Genomic DNA, 21,305 nt, shown 5'->3' on the forward strand with positions numbered 1-21,305 from the left:
ACAAAAGGAATCTGCATACTCATACAAAAACATAGAAGTTAAATAACCTTATGCTGAATGATAGCTGGGTCAGAGATGAGATTAAGAAAGAAATCGCAAATTTTTTGGAACAAAACGACAATGAAGACACAAACTATCAGAAACTCTGGGACACCGCAAAGGCAGTTCTAAGAGGGAAATTTACAGCACTGCAAGCCTTCCTTAAGAGAATGGAAAGAGAGGAAGTTAACAACTTAATGGGACATCTCAACCAACTGGAAAAGGAAGAACATTCCAACCCTAAACCCAGTAGAACAAAAGAAATAACCAAAATTAGAGCAGAATTAAATGGAATTGAAAACAAAAGAATAATACAACAGATCAATAAATCAAAAAGCTGGTTTTTTGAAAAGCTCAACAAAATAGACAAACCTCTGGCCAACCTAATCAGAAAAAAAAGAGTAAAATGTCTAATTTCATCAATCAGAAACGACAAAAGACGAAATAACAACAGACTCCTCAGAAATTCAAAAAATTCTTAATGAATATTACAAGAAACTTTATTCTCAGAAATATGAAAATCTGAAGGAAATTGACCGATATTTGGAAGCACGTCACCTTCTAAGTCTTAGCCAGAATCAAGTGGAAATACTGAACAGGTCCATATCAAGTTCGGAAATGGAATCAAGTATAAAAAACCTCCCTAAAAAGAAAAGCCTGGGACCAGATGGTTTCACGTCAGAATTCTATCAAACCTTTAAAGAGGAATTAGTACCTATATTACTCAACCTGTTCCAAAAGGTAGAAAAACAAGGAAGACTACCAAACATGTTCTATGAAGCAAACATCACCCTGATCCCCAAACCAGGAAAAGACCCAACAAGAAAAGAAAATTATAGACCAATATCACTAATGAATATAGATGCAAAAATATTCAACAAGATCCCAACAAACAGAATCCAGCAACACATCAAACAAATTATACATCATGTCCAAGTTGGTTTTATCCCAGGGTCTCAAGGCTGGTTCAATATACATAAATCTATAAATGTAATTCAGCACATAAACAAATTAAAAAACAAAGACCATATGATTCTCTCAATCGATGCAGAAAAAGCTTTTGATAATATCCAGTATCCAGTGTTCAGTATCGGAACACTTAAGAAAATTGGTATAGAAGGGACATTTCTTAAATTGACAGAGGCCCAAACCCACAGCCAATATCATATTGAATGGAGTTAAATTGGAATCATTTGCACTCAGATCAGGAACCAGACAAGGGTGCCCATTGTCTCTATTGCTTTTTAACATTGTAATGGAAGTTTTAGCCACCACAATTAAGGAAGAAAAGGCGATCAAGGGTATCTATATAGGGTCAGAAGAGATCAAACTTTCGCTCTTCTCAGACAATATGATTATGTATCTGGAAAACACTAGGGACTCTACTACAAAACTCCTAGAAGTGATCAAGGAATACAGCAACGTCTCAGGCTACAAAATCAACATTCATAAATCGGTAGCCTTTATATACACTAACAATAGTCAAGTTGAAAAAGCAGTTAAGGACTGTATCCCATTCACAGTAGTGCCAAAGAAGATGAAATATTTGGGAATTTACCTAACAAAAGACATGAAAGATCTCTATAAAGAGAACTATGAAACTCTAAGAAAAGAAATAGCTGAAAATGTTAACAAATGGAAAAACATACCATGCTCATGGCTGGGAAGAATCAACATTGTTAAAATGTCTATACTACCCAAAGCAATATATAATTTCAATGCAATCCCTATTAAAGCTCCACTGTCATACTTTAAAAAAACAATACTTCGTTTTATATGGAATCAGAAAAAACCTTGAATAGCCAAGACATTACTCAGAAATAAAAACAAAACAGGAGAAATCATGCTTCCAGACCTCAGACTTTACTACAAATTGATACTGATCAAAACAGCATGGTATTGGCACAAAAACAGAGAAGTAGATGTCTGGAAAGAATAGAGAACCAAGAGATGAATCCAGCTACGTACCATTATTTGATCTTTGACAAGCCAATTAAAAACATTCAGTGGGGAAAAGATTCCCTATTTAACAAATGATGCTGGGTGAACTGGCTGGCAACCTGCAGAAGACTGAAATTGGACCCACACCTTTCACCATTAACTAAGATAGACTCTCATTGGATTAAAGATTTAAACTTAAGACATGAAACTATAAAAATACTAGAGGAGAGTGCAGGGAAAACCCTTGAAGAAATCGGTCTGGGCGACTATTTTATGAGGAGGACCCCCCAGGCAATTGAAGCAGCTTCAAAAATACACTACTGGGACTTGATCAAACTAAAAAGCTTCTGCACAGCCAAGAACACAGTAAGTAAAGCAAGCAAACAGCCCTCAGAATGGGAGAAGATATTTGCAGGGTATATCTCTGACAAAGGTTTAATAACCAGAATCCACAGAGAACTCAAATGCATCAGCAAGAAAAAAAAGAACAAGGGATCCCATCGCAGGCTGGGCAAGGGATTTGAAGTGAAACTTCTCTGAAGAAGACAGGCACATGGCCTTCAGACATATGAAAAAATGCTTATCATCTTTAATCATCAGAGAAATGCAAATCAAAACTACTTTGAGATATCATCTAACTCCAGTGAGACTAGCCTATATCACAAAATCTCAAGACCAGAGATGTTGGCGTGGATGTGGAGACAAGGGAACACTTCTGCACTGCTGGTGGGAATGCAAATTAATATATTCCTTTTGGAAAGATATATGGAGAACCCTTAGAGATCTAAAAATAGATCTGCCATTCAATCCTGTAATGCCTCTGCTGGGCATATACCCAGAAGACCAAAAATCACATCATAACAAAGATATTTGTACCAGAATGTTTATTGCAGCCCAATTCATAATTGCTAAGTCATGGAAAAAGCCAAAGTGCCCAACGATTCACGAATGGATTAATAAATTGTAGTATATGTACACCATGGAATATTATGCAGCCTTAAAGAAAGATGGAGACTTTACCTCTTTCACATTTACATGGATGGAGCTGGAACATATTCTTCTTAGTAAAGTATCTCAAGAATGTAAGAAAAAGTACCCAATGTACTCAGCCCTAGTATGAAACTAATTTGGGGCTTTGACATGAAAGCTATAACCCAGTTATAAGCAAAGAATAGGGAAAGGGGGAAACGGAGGGGAGGGAGGGGGGTGGTGGGTAGAGGGAGAAGGATTGGTGGGATTACATCAGCGGTGCATCTTACAGGGGTATATGCGAAACTTGTTAAATGTGGAATGTAAATGTCGTGGCACAGTAACTGAGATAATACTAGGAAGGCTATGTTAACTATTGTGATGAAAATGTGTCAAACAGTCTATGAAGCTAGTGTATGATGCCCCATGATCATATCAATGTGCACAGCTATGATTTAATTAAAAAAAAGAGGGTGGCGCCTGTGGCTCAGTGAGTAGGGCGCCAGCCCCATATGCCGAGGGTTCAAGCCCAGCCCCGACCAAACTGCAACAAAAAAATAGCCGGGCGTTGTGGCGGGTGCCTGTAGTCCCAGCTGCTCAGGAGGCTGAGGCAAGAGAATCATGTAAGCCCAAGAGTTGGAGGTTGCTGTGACCCATGTGACGCCACGGCACTCTACCCGAGGGCAGTACAGTGAGACTCTGTCTCTACAAAAAAAAAGAAACATAATCTTATTTTCCAGAAAGTCAGATCATATTCAATGTTTACAACATGCTTTAAAATCTCCTAGGATAAAATAAATTTTTAAATAAAAATAATTTTTATGAAAGAAATATCATAAACAAACTCAAAAGGTAAATGATAGACTGCTAAAATATTTATAATTCACATGACAATGATCATAATGTATGAAAATTCCTCAAGAGGCAAGAAAACAACTGAAAAGAAAAATAGGCAAAGGACCTACCAAGTAATTCACCCAAGGGGAAATGAAAATTTTCAATCCACAAGTGTAACATTCAACCTCACTCAAGGTCAGAAAAAGGCAAATTATCCTTGCAAGGAGATAGAAGTCTAAGGTCTCTTATCGCCAATCCCAAAGTCCAAAACACTTTGAAAAGGTTTTTCCCTTAAGTTTTGCATCAAAATTTATTTGGTGGCAACACCAGATTCAAATTGAAATTAGACTAGTCTTTATTTATTTTACTTTGTGTGAAAATACATATTTCCCTACAGAGCTATTATTTTTTTTTGATTATAGAGTGCTGTCCTAGACCCAATAAAGGCATAATATAATATATGATATATGCAATATACCATGGTCTCAAACTCTGAAAAATTTTTAATTCTAAAGTTGATCTAGTCCCAAGGATTTCAAATGAGGAATTTTAGACTTGTATCATATTTTACCCGATATACATAATTGCATGATAAGGAACATTTAAAAAAAAATTGGAGAGGGGAAAAAAAGACTGAAAAGCAACAATCCAGTGGTGACTGGATGGTGAGAGTATGGGTGACATTTTCTCCAATTTTCCTAAAATTAATATGTACTATTCGTGAAATTGAAAAAAAAAACTATAAACATACTATTAAAATGTGCTTATATTAGAGAGGAAGCTGTTATTAATACCATACCTGTCTGATCATGCACTGTAGCAGTCCCCTCATCAGCTTCACTACACTCTGCAGAAATAAATGGAAACAAAACAGGTATAAACATCCCTAGATGCAATAACACTTACTCAGCAACTGCAGTTGGTACATGACCTTTTGAGAACAAGTAACCCTATCCTGTGTTCCTACTCAAATGGCATTTACTTTATAGGTACACAAAAGAGCAGACTACAGCTAAAAGTGGAATCAAAAGCTACAGTTTTTGATTCCTTCAAGCTAAAAAAATAATTCAAGCTCTAACAGGTTTATGTAAAAATAAGCCAATCTCCCTGTTAGAAGACATTCTACCTGGAGAAGAGGAGCAAGTCAGTTCAAAAACCTCAAGGCTCTGAGGATATTCTAAAACACATCCTATGGTCTAGAAAGGCTTTACCACAATATTCCCTTTATATGTTCTAAACTAGCCAAGATTTATCTTCAAGAGTCTGAGGAAATATTTATTGGGGCACTTTCCCTAAAGAATAAAGTAAAATTTCAATTCAGAATAAATATAGAAGGGGGATTGATAGTATGATTCAGCCATTTCTCCATGAAAAAAATGTTACAAATTCTTTAAGTTTCAAGTCAATACTATTTTTCTTACTAGGGCTTGACAATTTCTTAAGTAGTTTATTTTCCAATTGTAACATTTCAAATTTTGTGTCACCAACTATATACAACATGTCACTAGAAGGGGCCATTAATAATAGCATGGATAGGCAATATGTTTTGGAAGAACGTAGTACTGAACAACTTCTCTATTTCTCTAAGAAGCTTTTGGTTTCACAGTTCAGAAGAAATCCAACCAGGTTACTTCAGGGAATGCTGGCTCAGGGGTTGGCTTCAGGAAACCTCTGAAAACTAATCTACTTGAAAGCCACATCATCCTATTATTTCTTCAAAATGTTCAAATGAAACTGTAAGCAACAGTCATGATAAAGTAACCTATTAAAGTATGCTCGAACTCGTTATGAAGTCTTTTACTGAGGGAAAAATAAAAATTGATTCCTTGAGAGAGCCCCCTTCCTTAATTCATTTCTGTCTACGAATGGTTCCCCCTCCTTACAGGTCAAAAGAAGAAATGTTTAAAAGATAAAGAACAGATAGTGCATGATCTTGTCACATCTTAAAGCCTGGAGCATTTATTATAAAGTAATGAAATTGACTGTAACTCCTACAAGAAAATCTCTACCATTACTTTAGTCATAACGAAAGAGACCATCCCTTTAATATATCCTGTTATAGAAAGTATTTAATATAGCCTTCTCTGTGGGGAGACTTTATTCACTTCTGATACATGTAACCACGTACTCTTAAGATTTCGATCACATTCTTTCCCAATATTCAGTGAATTAGAGTGGAAAGTAGAGGCAGGGATTTGAATAGCTTTTTTTTTCTTCTTTAAATAAGTGGCCCAAAGGAACTCATTTTCAACTTTTTGTTTTGTTTTATTTTTTTTTTTTAAGACTGGGTCTCTCTATGTCGCCTAGGCTAGATAGAGTGCAATAGTGTCATCATACTTCACTGCAACCTTTAACTCTTGGGCTCAAGAGAGCCTCCTTCCTCAGCCTCCCAAGTAGCTGAGACTACAGGTGTATGCCACCATACCTGACTAACTTTATTGTTTCTCAAGAGTCTCACTTTTGCTCAGGCTGGTGTCCAATTCCTGGCCTCAAGTGATACTCTCAGATTCATAGGGATGAGCCAACATGGTGGGCCAGGACTCACTTTTATACCAGTCTGTAAGAAGCTTGCATCCTGGGCTCATTGAATTGCCTTCTTTGCTGTTTTACTGCTTTAGTCACTTTCTTGCCTACCCATCAACCCTTGTTAGCCATTCAATCCTTCTACTCCCATCTAAATTTTCTTCAACTTAAATGTCAAACCTGGGGAATCAGGAAGCCAGCGAAGTATTCCTGACTGCCATCCATTTTTGTCTTCCTGGAATGGCCATTATCGGCCATTTCTGTCCTCAAGTTCTAATTTCCAAGTCAAGATAAAATCAACAGGAAGAATGGGGAAGTAGGATTGATCAGTAAGTATCTGTACTTTGTATTCCCCTAAACTGGATGTTTTCTGATGCAGGAATACATGTACTTTTACATATTAGGGCTTCTATCCATATCAAGTGACAGTCCTTTTCACCCACTCTTTTGAAGATACAGATTTACATACCTGCAAATGACTATATAAGAATATATAACTATACACAATCATATCTGTATAAATCTGTCTCTCCCTGGGATATTGGATATTTATTGAACCTCTACCAGGTTTTACAGAATATAAAGATGAGGGAGATAGGATAGATGTTTTTTAAAAAAAACTGAACTACAACATAGTCTACCCAGAAATTCCTAATTGTCCTTTAAAATTCCAATCCTCTATGAAGCCTTATTCACCTTGTTCAATGGAAGTTTAGACATTCCCACCTCTGTGTGTGCCCACAGAACTTAGTTATTATCTACAATATATATAGTACCTACTATAAAGTACCTATCTTAATGCATTATAACTATTTGCTTATAAATCTCTCTCCTCTACTGGACTATGAACGCCCTGAAAAACAGGAAAAGTAATCAGGTTCAGAAGTCAATGGATTAAGCAGGTTTTAATAAAGCAAACTCATGTCTGCCAAATAATTCTCAAATGACTTACCAAAAAAATCATATATATATGTGTATGTATTTGTGAAGTGCAAATATGACAAAATGTTAATAATTAGTGAATTTAAACAAAGCATATATGCAAATGTGTTTATTTTACTATTAATTTTTCTTTTTAAATTTTTTTTTATTTTTCTTTCTTTTTTTATTAAGTAATTTGTACATAGATCATAAATACATTTATGCCATTATGGGATTCAATGTGTTGATTATTTATACAAATTGGAGTGCTTACATCCTACTAATCAACATAGCCTTCACCTCATTTACCCAATTACAGCATTAAGACATTTGTGTTCTACACCTGATAGATCCAACTTGTACTTGCAATATGCTCCATAGGTGTGGTCCCCCTACTAACCTTCCCTCTATTGATCCACCCCTCTCCCTTCCTTTCCCTCCTTCATCCTAGGCTATTGTTGTGTTTCATATTTCATATGCAAGTGTGAGTGATTATAAATTGGTTTCACAGTAGTACTGAGTATATTGGATACTTTTTTTCCATTCCTGAGATACTTTACTAAGAAGATTATTTTCCAGCTCCATCCATGTAAACATAAAAGAGGTAAAGTCTCCATTTTTTAATGCTACATAGTTTCCATGGTATACATATACCACAAATTATTAATCCATTCATGGGTCGATGGGCACTTGGGCTTCGTCCATGACTTGGCAATTATGAACTGAGCTGCAATAAACAATCTGGTGCAAATGTCTTTATTGCAAAATGATTTTTGGTCCTTTCGATATACACCTAGAAGAGGAATTACAGGATCAAATGGCAGGTCTACATTTAGATCCTTGTGTGTTCTCCAAACTTCCTTCCAAAAGGAATGTACTAGGAATTGCCACCAGCAGGACAGAAGTTTTCCCTTTTCTCCACATCCACTCCAACATCTATTAATTTTTTCAAGATAAAAAGTTGAGGGCTATAGATAAACATTTTGTCTCATTTCCTTATATATATTACAGGGCCTGGCACATGACAATTACACATAATCTGTTATTTGAAAGAATGAATATGTAGAGTCACACAGACCATAAGTGATCTGCAAGGTGCATAAAAGGAGTCCTAAAAAAGAAATGATCACTGTACAATTGAGCAGTCTGATGGGGGCTATAGAAAAAGTGGGATTGCCTATAGCTAAGGCTATTCTTAGTAATAAAAACAAAGCCGGAGGCATCATCCTGCTGTATTTTAAGTCCACAGTAATCAAAACAGCATGAAATTGGCACAAAAATAGAGACATAGACATATGGAACAGAACAGAAAACCAAGAGATGAAACTGGCCTCTACTTGCCATCTGATCTTTGATAAACCAAACAAAAGCATACAGTGGGGGAAAGAGTAAACAATCCCATCTACTGCTGGGCAAGACATGGACAGAACCTTCTCTGGTGAAGACAGATGAATGGCTAACAAACAATTTAAAAAATGTTCATTGTCTCTGATCACTAGAGAAATGCAAATCAAAACCACCCTGAGATATCACCTAACCCCAGTGAGAATAGCCCACATCACAAAGTCTCAAAGCTGCAGATGCTGGCATGGATGTGGAGAGAAGGGAACACTTTACACTGCTGGTGGGACTTCAAACTAATGCAACCTTTTTGGAAGAAGTGTGGAGAACCGTCAAGGAACTCAAATTAGGCCTCTCATTTGATCCTGCAATCCCATTACTAGGCATCTACCCAAAAGAAAAGAAATCATTTAATCATAAGGGCATTTGCACTAGACTATTTATCACAGCTCAATTTATAATCACCAAAATATGGAAACAACCTAAATGCCCACCAACCCAGCAATGGATTAACAAACTGTGGTATATATACCATGGAATACTATTCAGCCCCTAAAAAGATGGAGGCTTTCCATCTTTTATATTAACCTGGATTGAGTTGAAACGCATTATTCTCAGTAAAGTATCACAAGAATTGAGAAGTAAGAATCCAATGTACTCAATTCTAATATGAAACCTATAGACTCTATAATACATACCCTCATAAGAGAAAACTGAAATCAATTCAAGGTAGGGAGCAGGGGAAAAAGGGAGCAGGGAGGGGGAGTAAAGGAGAGAGGGAATGGAGGGTCACACCTCTAGGAGGTGGGACACAATTATAAGAGGGACTTTACTTAACAAATACAATCAGTGAAACCTAATTCTTTGTTACATGAACCTCAAACAATAAAAAGAAAAAGAAAAAGTGAGATTGGTGCTGGACTTTCAAAGGAGGATATTACTTCAGATCGGAAAGGAACAGGCACATAGAGGAAAGAGCATGGAAAAACATTTGGAAGTGGCAATGTCTATGGCTTCTGTGGGGGCAAAAACCCAAGTAAGTCTAAATATGAAGTTCCAAGACCCAGGTTATATTCATGGCACCACCAAATTCCAGCTTCAGCTCTGGGCTTCAGTCCCTTCACTTGTAAACTGGGGAGAATAATACCTAATTCACAGGGTATTGTGAGAATAAAATACTGGTAATTACAGGGAAGTATGTTATACAATGAAAAGTATTTACATAATAGATATTTTTAAGTAAGGGATTGTTAGAGGAATAATGAAGACAACAACCTGACTGGAACTGGGGCACCAGTATGATATAATATTCAAAAAGTTGACTAGAACCAAACCATGGAGATCCTTACCTATCAATCCAAAATGTTTAGACTTAACTTGTAAGAAAATGAGAGCCACAGAAAGATTGTTGATGATGAAATTACATAATTTAAGTGCAGTTTTTATAAAAGTGTTAGGTGATAAGTGTTTAGACTAGGGCAGAAGAATGGAAAAGAAAGGAGGGGATGGATTTAAGAGAAATAACAATTGTCAGACTTTGGTCTGCATGTATCAAAGGATAAGAGGAGCAAATCAAAAATCACCCTAAGGGCAGTGCCCCTCAATCACTCTTTTATAGAACACTAAATCCAAGAAATTCTAGAAAGGCTGTAAAATTCACCCCATCTTAGATTCAAAATGTACCACTAGTACACCAAAGTATTTAGTAAATTATGGAGTAATGAAACTTTCTGTTTAATATAGTCTCAAACTTAGCTGGCCTAGTGTTCCACAAAACACACTCTGGGAAATACACCAAATAAAAATTGCCCAAGTGATTATCAGAATGGAGATACCAATAACATAAAAAAGGGATACTTGGTGAGTTGTTTTTAACTGGGAAGGTGGAGTTTCAGACACACTGAGTTTGAGGAGTCACAGGATATGCAAGAGAAACTGGTAACCAAACAAATGAATACCCAGGTTTAACACTAAAGTGAAGTCAGAGTTAAAAATAAAGAGTTAGAAGGCATACTCATAAAGGAAATAGGAAGTCATGAGAAAAGATCAAAGACTACATAAAGAGAACAAAACTGAGGAAGAAATAGAACTGGAGGCAGCCAAAGAGATATCCCTAATTGTATGCCTATTTATTTGTTATGGGTATGAGACTGTATCTATGTGGCTTTGAGAAAAAAGGGCATTTGTTTAAACATACATGTGCATAATTCTATATTCAACCAAGGATATGGTAGACACCTTAACTCTTATCCCCTTTTCATCCAGAATTCTCCTTAATTCTCTGACATTATTTCTCAGAAAGAAACCAAGGGGACTTGGAAGGATAGAAATGATTAACAATCAATGCTTTTGGAAAATACACATAGTAATTGAAAAGTTGCCAGTAAGTGAAATTTTAATCTTTGGATATACTGGATTTAATCTTGTTCATTTACTGGCTATAAAAAAGCTGTTATTAAACCTGGCTATACATTAGAATCACTCGAATAGTTTTCATAAAAATATCAATGCCCTATTTTCAGAGATTCTTATTTAAATTATTCTAAGATGGAGTCCAGGAAAGGTATTTCTTCTTTTTCTGAGATAGGAGCTCACTACATTTTCCAGGCTAGCCTAAACTTTCAGGCTTAAGCAATCCTCTCACTTCAGTCTCCTGAGTAGCTGGGATTACAGGCACCAGCGATCCTGTCTGGCAAGGATATTTCTTAAAAGCTTTTCAAGTAATTCCAATGTACAGCCAGAGTCTAGAACCATTCATCTAGATCAGGAACAAACTCAGTGTATTGAGTTTGTTATCATTTTATAATAAAGTTTTATTGGAATATAATCACATTGCACTGTTTATATATTATCTCTGGCTGTGTTTGTGCAACAACCTCAGAGCTCAGTAGTTGGGCAGAGGCTGCACGGGACCTATAACAGAAAATACTTAGTATTTGGTCCTTTATAGGAATAGTTTTCTGGCCCCTGGATTAGATTAATGCTGAATTGGGTTCAAGAAAAAAGTTAATGAGTCCTAATAATAAAAATACAGAGAGGTGGTCAACTATGACCACCTCCTTAATATGACCTAATTTACTTATTTTTTATAGACCAGATATGTACCAACTGTATGTATCAGTATGGTAGGCCTTGTTCCTTATGTTGACCACCTCTGTATGTTGACCAGTTTGCTATAGTCCCTTGGGTGGTCAACTTACAGAGATTCTACTGTATATTTTAATTTTTAATGTAAGTTCATAGAAATTTTAGAATTCCCACAGAATTTTCTATTTTTGAAAGATGTTTTCTAATACCATAATGTTTGAAATACAAATGCCCACGAACTTATGGCCACCCTGTATTTTAAAGTGACAATATTTGGGGGCTAGGTGAAAAATTATATAATGGAAAATAAAAAAATTTAGAATGGGCAATTCAGTGTTTCCCTACTTTTTTTCCCCCTTCCTCTGTTAAATTTTTTTCTACCCTGACCAAATAAGGAAAAATGTCCGTTTTGCAGAATTATTAATAAACATGGAGACAACATATTTCTTCTAATAGCATTGAAAAAATGGTCAAATTGTACCTGATGTGAAATTCCAATTCTATTAATATTAATTTCTAGCAAAACAAAACAAACTATTAAGATCAAACAGCAAAACATTATTAAGAAAAGGATGTAGGATTTGGGAGCTGGGTAGAATTACAGGTCATTTTTTAACATTATTATATTTTCTCAATTTCTACAACAGTATATTTTTATAAAAGTCCTAAGAATATTAATCTGTACTACCTGGGCTAGACTAAAAATGCCAACAACTTTTTTTTAGGTGAACCTATATAACTCTCAGTAAAGGATTGAAGGAACAACAAATGTCTGCTGTTGCTGAGGATAGCACATTGAGACTTTTTTCCTATTGTTAAGAACTGCAACCCTGGATGGTATCTGTGGCTCAAAGGAGTAGGGCACTGGCCCCATATACTGGAGGTGGTGGGTTCAAACCCAGCCCCAGTCAAAAAAAAAAAAAAACAAAAAAACTGCATCCCTGCCATACATTGGTACTCTTAAAAATAATCAAATCCCAATATTCTGATTTATAGATGAAGACTGGATTTCAGACTGCCCAAGACTGAGAGAGACCACTAGAGAAAATGGCTGGCGTAGAGAGAATCTTTCCCACTAATGGAAAAGATTCCACATACATCTTATAACTGACAGCTAAATACTTCAACATTAAAAATCCCACATAGCCCAGAATACTGTTTTCTTGGTCATTCAAGAGGATGTGCCTCCCTTTGTGTCTGAACAGTTCTATAAAGGACATCTGTTTACTGAAGGGAAATGCCTTAAAGCAGTGGTTCTCAACCTGTGGGTGGCGACCCCTTTGTAACAATGAAAATACATCCTGTATATCAGATATTTATATTACAATTCCTAACAGTAGCAAAATTACAGTTATGAATTAGCAACCAAAATAATTTTATGGTTGGGGGTCACCACAACATGAGGAACTGTATTAAAGGATCTTGGCATTAGGAGGCATTAGGAAGGTGGAGAAGGGGTCCTCAAACTATGGCCCATGGGCCACATGAGGTGTGATTATATTTGTTCCTGTTTTGTTCAGTGTGCATAGGAATTTGTTCATAGTTTGTTTTTTTTTTTAAACTATAGTCCAGTCCTCCAACTGTCTGAGGGATAGTGAACTGGCCCCCTGTTTAAAAAGTTTGAGGACCCCTGGAAGCTTAAAGGCATCTGCTGTCTCTGACTTCATTTTGCCAGGGCAGGGAGATACAGGCTCTGAAAACAGTGGCCACAGCTATAAAAATCAACAAATAAAGTCTTTACTTGTGTCTAGTCCAGAAAGTCTTCTTATTGGGTCAGTTGAGTTCAAACAAATGCCACCCATAATTTTTTTTTTTAAAAAAGAAGTAAAATCATATATAACTGCCCCCAAACATTTTCTCTCAATGAGAACATAGTGGAGATTGTAAAATACATTTACTTAGAAAGAGGATTACAAATTTTAGGAAAGATTCCAGGATAAAATTTTTTACTGTATTAGAACATACTGTCCCCTTTCCCCCTGCATCAGCAAGTTTCAAATTTCTACTGAAAAAAAAAAAAAAAAAAAAACACTTCAGTACAATATAGGAAAGCCTTTGGAATGTAATTTTAAGAAGAAGAGAGGGAAACTATGATATAGTTTTCTTAGCTTCTGTGGGTTACATTTCCTTCAATCCCTGCTCTTCCCCCACCTTCTAACCATACACAGCCCCAGATCACTTTGTATTTTTATTGAGTACCTGCTCCAGTTCATAGGCCTTTGCTTTATCCTCATCCCGGTCCGCATTCTTCCGATAGGCCAGGCCCAAACCCCACACAGCCAAGACACTGTACACGTTATCTCGGACCCAGGCATCTTTCTGATCAAAGCTGGCTGGAAGCAAGCCAGTCACTGGATTCTGTAAGGCCAAGAAGAAGAAGTTAGGCAGATAACCACTGGGCATTAATATTAGGAAACAACCTAATGAATAAGTTTCTTAGAACATTGGTCTTTTTTCTACTTCACTTTTAAGTTTTATAACCTCCTTTTCTTCTGACCAATTTCAAGCTAATGTTATCTTTTTACCCCAACCTCAAGCTTTTTTGAGGTATAATCAACAAATAAACTGTATATAATATATAAAATAAATTGTATATATTTAGGGAGTACAACATGATTCGATATATGTATTCATTATGAAATGATTACTACCATCAAGCTATTTAACACATACACCATGTCGTATAGTTACCCTTTTTGTGATTAGAATACTCGATATATTCTCTCTTAGCAAATTTCAAGTATACAATACAGTATTATTAACTACGGTCACCATGCTGCTGCATATTAGCTCACCAGAAAATATTTCTTTTACTACATTTAACAGGAATTTTGTAACCTTTGCAAATGCTATCTTGAATAAGGGGGAAGAGGTGGCTGAAGCCTTACAAAAGACTTAAAAGTAGGTATTAGTAAAAGAAAGTAATTATTGAAGGTATTATTAAACGCATTATTTAAGCGTATTATTAAAAGAAAGTTTTAACTTTCCACTTAGAATGAACTACTAATAAAACAAACCAGCAGTAAAGAACTTGAAAAAATATAATTAACAATACAAACGAAGTGCCTCCGACCTTCACAGTAGTCCAGGCTTAAGATAGCTAAATGTTCCTCTACCTCTTTTCTTTGGGGGAAGGGTAAGGTTAGAGAAGACACCCAAACGTGGCGATTGAGGGTGTCAATAAACAACACTACTTGTAACTCTGCTCCTGGAATCCAGCTGGGGGTGGGGTGTAGAAGGAGGGCTCTGAAGCTATGACCATGGGTTCTTGTCTAACAGTGTCTGACTCTGGTTCTCAAGACCTGTCTTTTCTTTAGGGTCCTTTACTGCCTCCCCTGCTAAGGGCCCATAGAACCTGCTACAGATGTACACAGATAAACACACACACACACACACACACACACACAGACACACGAGTTCGCCCAGCGTATCCATCCAGGATATCACACTCCACAGCTTCGGTGATTACAAGGGATACCCCTACACTTACCTGATGGCAAAGGATGGTCTGATGTACCAGCCGAGCATAGCTGTCCAACCGGACTCCCGAGTTACTCCGGCTCCTCATCCCGCAGCGTTTCCAATCCCCTCAGAGAAACAGCTCCGGCGCCAAAGAGGCCCTCAGTCCCTAAGGAATGCGGCTCCAACCCAGCCCCACCCTCGCTGTGAGAAGCCTGAGCGCCAGGCCCAGCAGAGTCCTCCCACCGCTCTGGCCTGGGCTGCCGGTTCAGTGTAGTGTTCGCAGCGGCAGACTCTGGGGGCCCACCACACGCCAGTATGGACCCGCGCCTCCCGAGGTCGAGGGCCCTACCGCAACGTCCCGTTGCTACTCTCTGCCACCTTAGTCCATTCCCTCCTCCACGTGTGGCTCCTGCATTCTCCCCCCAACTCCAGGAGACCGCCGAGGCCCAAAGCTTCTGACCTCGCCAAAGCCAACAGGTCACCGACGGTGGCGCTGCCTCCACCCTGCAGGGAGACGCAGTGGGGAGGGAGGGTGGGCGGGGTGAGTCCGGCAGCTGCGCGCTGAGCCCCAGGGACTCACCCGCCCGGGGTGGACGAGAATGTGTCACCGTAGGCAAAGTGCTTTCCTTGGTTTATTTTCGAGACAGCTCAAATGACCATTGCAGTTTTCCACACTTGCTGTGCACACAGGATTTTGAGAAGGCTGTTTGTTCTTCTCTACGGTTAGTTTTAGGAACCCAAGGTAAACTTCAAAACTGAAAGAAAGATTTGCATTTAAGGTCTAAAAAATTGAATTTCCAAGTCTTTATTATAGTTTAGATTTCGACTAAAAGCTCAAATTAAACGCCTCATCCCAACCCAAATTAAGCAAGGAAAATCTCCCTCTGGTAGTTTATAGCTTAGAAACTGGCCTGTTGGCGGGCTTGGAAGGAGAAGGCAGGTGTGCTCTCCCAGAAAGCCAGTGCCCCAGAAAACTGGGCTGGGAGCAAGCAGCGCCCTTCAGGGCCTGGGCTGGCCTGGAGCTGGAGGAGATCCTATAATGGCTTTCAAAGGTTTCCTCAAGCGCACTTAGATCACAAGCCTGAGGCAACAAAGACTCAGATGAAAATAAAGGAGAAAAGGAGGCGGGAAAAGACGTTAATCACTGGCTTCAGGTGGCAACCCGCAGGGTGGCTCTGGCCTCAGTGTTTTTGCTCCCTCCATCTACCGCTCCCCACCACCCACCTCTTGCTAGCTGCTCATACAAATCCTGTAGGCCTCTCAAGGATCAGTTTACATATCACCTACTCTCTGAATTTCTAGATTAAGAGAATCAGACTGATTGACCTTTCAAGTTCTAAGCCTTCCCTAGCCATTTCACCTAGGCCACTATGATTTTACATTTATCTTTTTATTTCTCTCTTCATAAGTTCCCTCCCTCCCTTTCCCCATCCAATTTAGCATAGAGTCAGGTAACCTGGAGCTGAGTTGTAAATATTCCTAATGGTGATGATGAAGAAGGAAGGAATGCTCAAGAATTCAATCTGGAACTTTGTGAGTTTCAACAGCCAGTCAGTGATATGATTAAAGTGGTACACTTAGAATTATCAAGGCCCTAGAGAGGCCCTAGAGCAGTGGTTTTCAACTTTCCTAACCCTTTAATACAGTTCCTCATGTTGTGGTGACCCAACCACAAAATTATTTTCGCTGCTACTTCATAAGTGTAATTTTGCTACTGTTATGAATCGTAATGTAAATATCTGATGTGCAGGATGTATTTAGGCGACCCCTGTGAAAGGGTTGTTTGACCCACAGGTTGAGAACTGCTGCGGACTACTTTTTCATCACAGTTATTAGTTATGCAAATACAGTGACTAGCAAATAACTTTAAGCCATAGGTGCACAGAGGGAGAAAAAGTCTTTCCGAAGAAAGTGAGTTCATTTTGGAGGAAAGGGCACTTCATAATCCCTGCTTTGACCCTAACTCCCTGACATCTGCCCACTCAGCCTACTGGGTAGCTTCAGAAGACTTTTCTCTACCCCTGCCCCCTGCAAGCTACTGCCCTCTTTTTCTTTATTTCACCATCATTTAAGCATGTTTACAAAAGACTAAAGTAGTATATGTTCACGGAAGAAAATTTTGACAGTATATAAAATACAACAAAAAAAGATTAAAATCACCACACAAATTTCTTCACATAGCCACCTGTTACTTTTAATTTATTTTTTTCCTCAACTTTTTATTCCCTCCACATGGACTATCATCCCCTCCACCAAGTTGTTTTGAATATGACTAGATAAGGTATGCCAGAAGTAGGGTGTTACTGAGACAGGATACCCAGAAAAACTAAGGTCTAGGAAAACAGAGATCTTCTCAAGGAGATCCCAAGGATACACCTGAGGTCCTCCCTGTGGTGACTCAGCTCTTAGGAATTTGTAGAAAATTAACTTCCTGGGACCTGGAAAATAATGCTTGCTTCTGCTTCTGCTTCTGCTTCTGTAAAAGCCCATGGTTCTGTAAAAGCTGGAGCCTGCTTGTCTAGCTTGATTCAAACTGACCAATGAGAAAGCAATCTGTGGGCCGGAACTTTTGACTGGGAATAAAAAGGAGATTGAGCTAGCCTGGGAACTGGACAATTCTGAATTCAATAAAACCCTTCTTCTTTTAAACATGCTGTTTGGGTGTTCATTCTCTCCACTGGGCCTCGTCTTCCTGCAATATTACTAAGAAAGATAGCTGGCAGGCTATAATGAGGCCTTACTGGATGGCATTGCCTTGTCGTTTTCAACTTTAGTTCATTCTGGGCTTTCAGTCTTGCAGTCTGAGAAACTTGGTATCAGTATCCAAGAAGTGGTCAAACTCAGGAGGCTGACTTCTGTTGATTACCTTATAGGAGCCTGGTGTATAAAAACCAGAGTGCTGGTTTATATTAGTCTGACTACCACATTCCCTCCCATTAATAATATGTAAGCCTCACTACATACCAGGAGCCATTTTGTTTTATACAATATTGCTATTACAAAGACACTGTTATTAATTCCATTTTAGAGACGGAAGGGCACTTGAAAATTAAGTAACTGATGAGTCTGTTCTGTCCATATTGGCTTTACTGACTTAAACGTATCTGCACTTTAACGGCTCACAAATGCATTCTTTCTATAGATATGTCAAAATTGCCAACCACATTATAGAGAAGTCTTGCCAGTCTGGAAGCCATTATGTTTCTTGAAGGTGATTTTTCCATTTGATTCATTCCATAATCATTTTATACTTTAACTCTCAAATAAAACTTTATTTCCAGGTCCATGGCAGTATTTTTTTTATTAATTTATTTATTTTTATTGTTACATCATAGCTGTGTACATTAGTGCAACCAAGGGGTACAATGTGCTGGTTTCATATGCAATCTGAAATCTTCTCATTAAACTGTTCAACGTACCCTTCATGGCATTTTCTTAGTAACTGTATGTAGGCATTTGTATTCTGCATTTAGTAAGTTTTGCCTGTACCCATTCTAAGACGCACTGTAGGTGTGGCCCCACCCATTACCCTGCCTCCACTATAACCTCCCCCCTCCCTTCCCCTTCCTTGGCCCTTTCCCCATAGTCTTGTGCTATAGTTGGGTTATAGCCTTCATGTGAAAGCTATAATTTAGCTTCATAGTAAAGCTGAGTACATTGGATACTTTTTCTTCCATTCCTGAGATACTTTTCTAAGAAGAGTATGTTCCAGCTCCATCCATGTAAACATGAAAGAGGTAAAGTCTCCATCTTTCTTTAAGGCTGCATAATATTCCATGGTATACATATACCAAAATTTGCTAGTCCATTCGTGGGTCGAAAGGCACTTGGTTTTCTTCCATGACTTAGCAAATAAGAATTGGGCTGCAATAAACATTCTGGTACAGATGTCTTTGTTATATTGTGATTTTTGGTCTTCTGGGTATAAACCTAGTAAAGGAATTATAGGATCGAATGGCAGGTCTATTTTTAGGTCCCTAAGTATTCTCCAAACATCCTTCCAAAAGGAACGTATTAGTGTGCATTCCCACCAGCAGTGTAGAAGTGTGCCCTTTTCTACACATCCACGCCAACATCTCTGGTTTGGGGATTTTGTTATGTAGGCTACTCTTACTGGGGTTAGGTGATATCTCAAAGTAGTTTTGATTTGCATTTCTCTCATGAATAAAGATGATGAGCTTTTCTTCATGTGTTTGTAGATCGTGTGTCTGTCTTTTTTAGAGAAGTTTCTCTTCAAGTCCCTTGCCCACCCTGAGATGGGGTCACATGTTCTTTTCTTGCTAATACGTTTGAGTTCTCTGTGGATTCTGGTTATTAGACCTTTATGGGAGGTATAACCTGCAAATGTTTTCTCCCATTCTGAGGGATGTCTGCTTGCTTTACTTACTATGTTCGTGGCTATGCAGAAGCTTTTTAGTCTGATCAGGTCCCAGTAGTGTATTTTTGACACTGCTTCAATTGCCTGGGGAGTCCTCCTCATAAAATATTCACCCAGGCCGATTCCTTCAAGAGTTTTCCCTGCACTTTCTTCAAGTATTTTTATAGTTTCATGTCTTAAGTTTAAATGTTTTATCCAGTGAGAGTCTACCTTAGTTAATGGTGAAAGGTGTGGGTCCAGTTTCAGTCTTCTACAGGTTGCCAGCCAGTTCACCCAGCACCATTTGTTAAATAGGGAATGTTTTCCCCACTGAATGTTTTTAATTGGTTTGTCAAAGATCAAATAACGGTAAGTAGCTGGTTTCATCTCTTGGTTCTCTATTCTGTTCCAGACATATACTTTCTGTTTTTGTGCCAGTATTATGCTGTTTTGATCACTATCGATTTGTAGTACAGTCTCAGGTCTGGTAGCATGATTCCTCCTGCTGTGTTTTTATTGCTGAGGAATGTTTTGGCTATTCGAGGTTTTTTTCTGATTCCATATAGAACAAAGTATTATTTTTTCAGGATCTTTAAAATATGACAATGGACCTTTAATAGGAATTGCATTAAAATTATATATTGCTTTGGGTAGTATAGACATTTTAACAATGTTGATTCTTCCCAGCCATGAGCATGGTATGTTTTTCCATTTGTTAACATCTTCAGCTATTTCTTTTCTTAAAGTTTCAAAGTTCTCTTTGTAGAGGTCTTTCACGTCCTTTGTTAGGTATACTCCCAAATATTTCATCTTCTTTGGCACTACTGTGAAAGGAATAGAGTCCTTGACTGTTTTTTCAGCTTGGCTATTTTTGGTATATGTAAAGGCTACAGATTTATGGGTGTTGATTTTGTAGCCTGAGACATTGCTGTATTCCTTGATCATTTCTAAAAGTTTTGTAGTAGAATCCCTAGTGTTTTCCAGATATACGATATCATCTGCGAAGAGTGAAAGTTTGATCTCTTCTGACCCTATGTGGATACCCTTGATTGCCTTTTCTTCCCTAATTGCAATGGCTAAAACTTCCACTACAATGTTAAAGAGCAATGGAGACAATGGGCAACCTTGCCTGGTTCCTGATCTAAGTGGAAATGATTTCAATTTAACTCCATTCAATACGATATTGGCTGTGGGTTTGCTGTATATGGCCTCTATTAGTTTAAGAAATGTCCCTTCTATACCAATTTTCTTAAGTGTTCTGATCACAAAGGGATGCTGGATATTATCAAAAGCTTTTTCTGCATCAATTGAAAGAATCATAGGGTCCTTATTTTTTAGTTTGTTTATGTGCTGAATTACATTTATAGATTTACGTATATTGAACCAGCCTTGAGACCCTGGGATAAATCCCACTTGGTCACGGTGTTTAATTTTTTTGATGTGTTGTTGGATTCTGTTTGTTAGGATCTTATTGAGTATTTTAGCATCAATATTCATTAGTGATATTGGTCTATAATTTTCTTTTCTTGTTGGGTCTTTCCCTGGTTTGGGGATCAAGGTGATGTTTGCTTCGTAGAATGTGTTGGATAATATTCCTTCTTTTTCTTATTTTGAAATAGTTTTAGTAGTATAGGTACTAGTTCTTCTTTAAAGGTTTGGTAGAATTCTGACATAAAGCCATCTGCTCCTGGGCTTTTCTTTTAGGGACTTTTTTTTTTAATTTTTATTTTTTTGTTGTTTTTTTCTTTTTTTTATTAAATCGTAGCTGTGTACATTGATATGATCATGGGGCATCATACACTCGATTCATAGACAATTTGACACATTT

The 21,305-nt window shown here is 37.8% G+C and overlaps 1 protein-coding gene across 2 annotated transcripts in view; it reads right to left on the reverse strand.

Annotated features, from left to right (window-relative positions):
* PHKA1 (phosphorylase kinase regulatory subunit alpha 1) overlaps positions 1–15,606 on the reverse strand; it is a 397,078-nt gene extending 381,472 nt beyond the window's left edge. The window contains exons 1-3 of one of the 2 annotated variants that reach the window (XM_053580168.1): positions 15,149–15,606; positions 13,858–14,016; positions 4,586–4,633 (exon numbers count right to left, since the gene is read on the reverse strand). In XM_053580168.1, coding sequence (XP_053436143.1) covers positions 4,586–4,633; positions 13,858–14,016; positions 15,149–15,226 — 285 coding nt within the window. In that variant the 5' untranslated portion in view covers positions 15,227–15,606. The remainder of the gene's footprint in view (positions 1–4,585; positions 4,634–13,857; positions 14,017–15,148) is intronic. The other variant, XM_053580169.1, reaches the window with a different exon arrangement.
* Positions 15,607–21,305: the final 5,699 nt, after the last annotated feature.

Source organism: Nycticebus coucang, chromosome X, assembly GCF_027406575.1.
Source record: "Nycticebus coucang isolate mNycCou1 chromosome X, mNycCou1.pri, whole genome shotgun sequence".
NCBI lineage: Eukaryota > Metazoa > Chordata > Mammalia > Primates > Lorisidae > Nycticebus > Nycticebus coucang.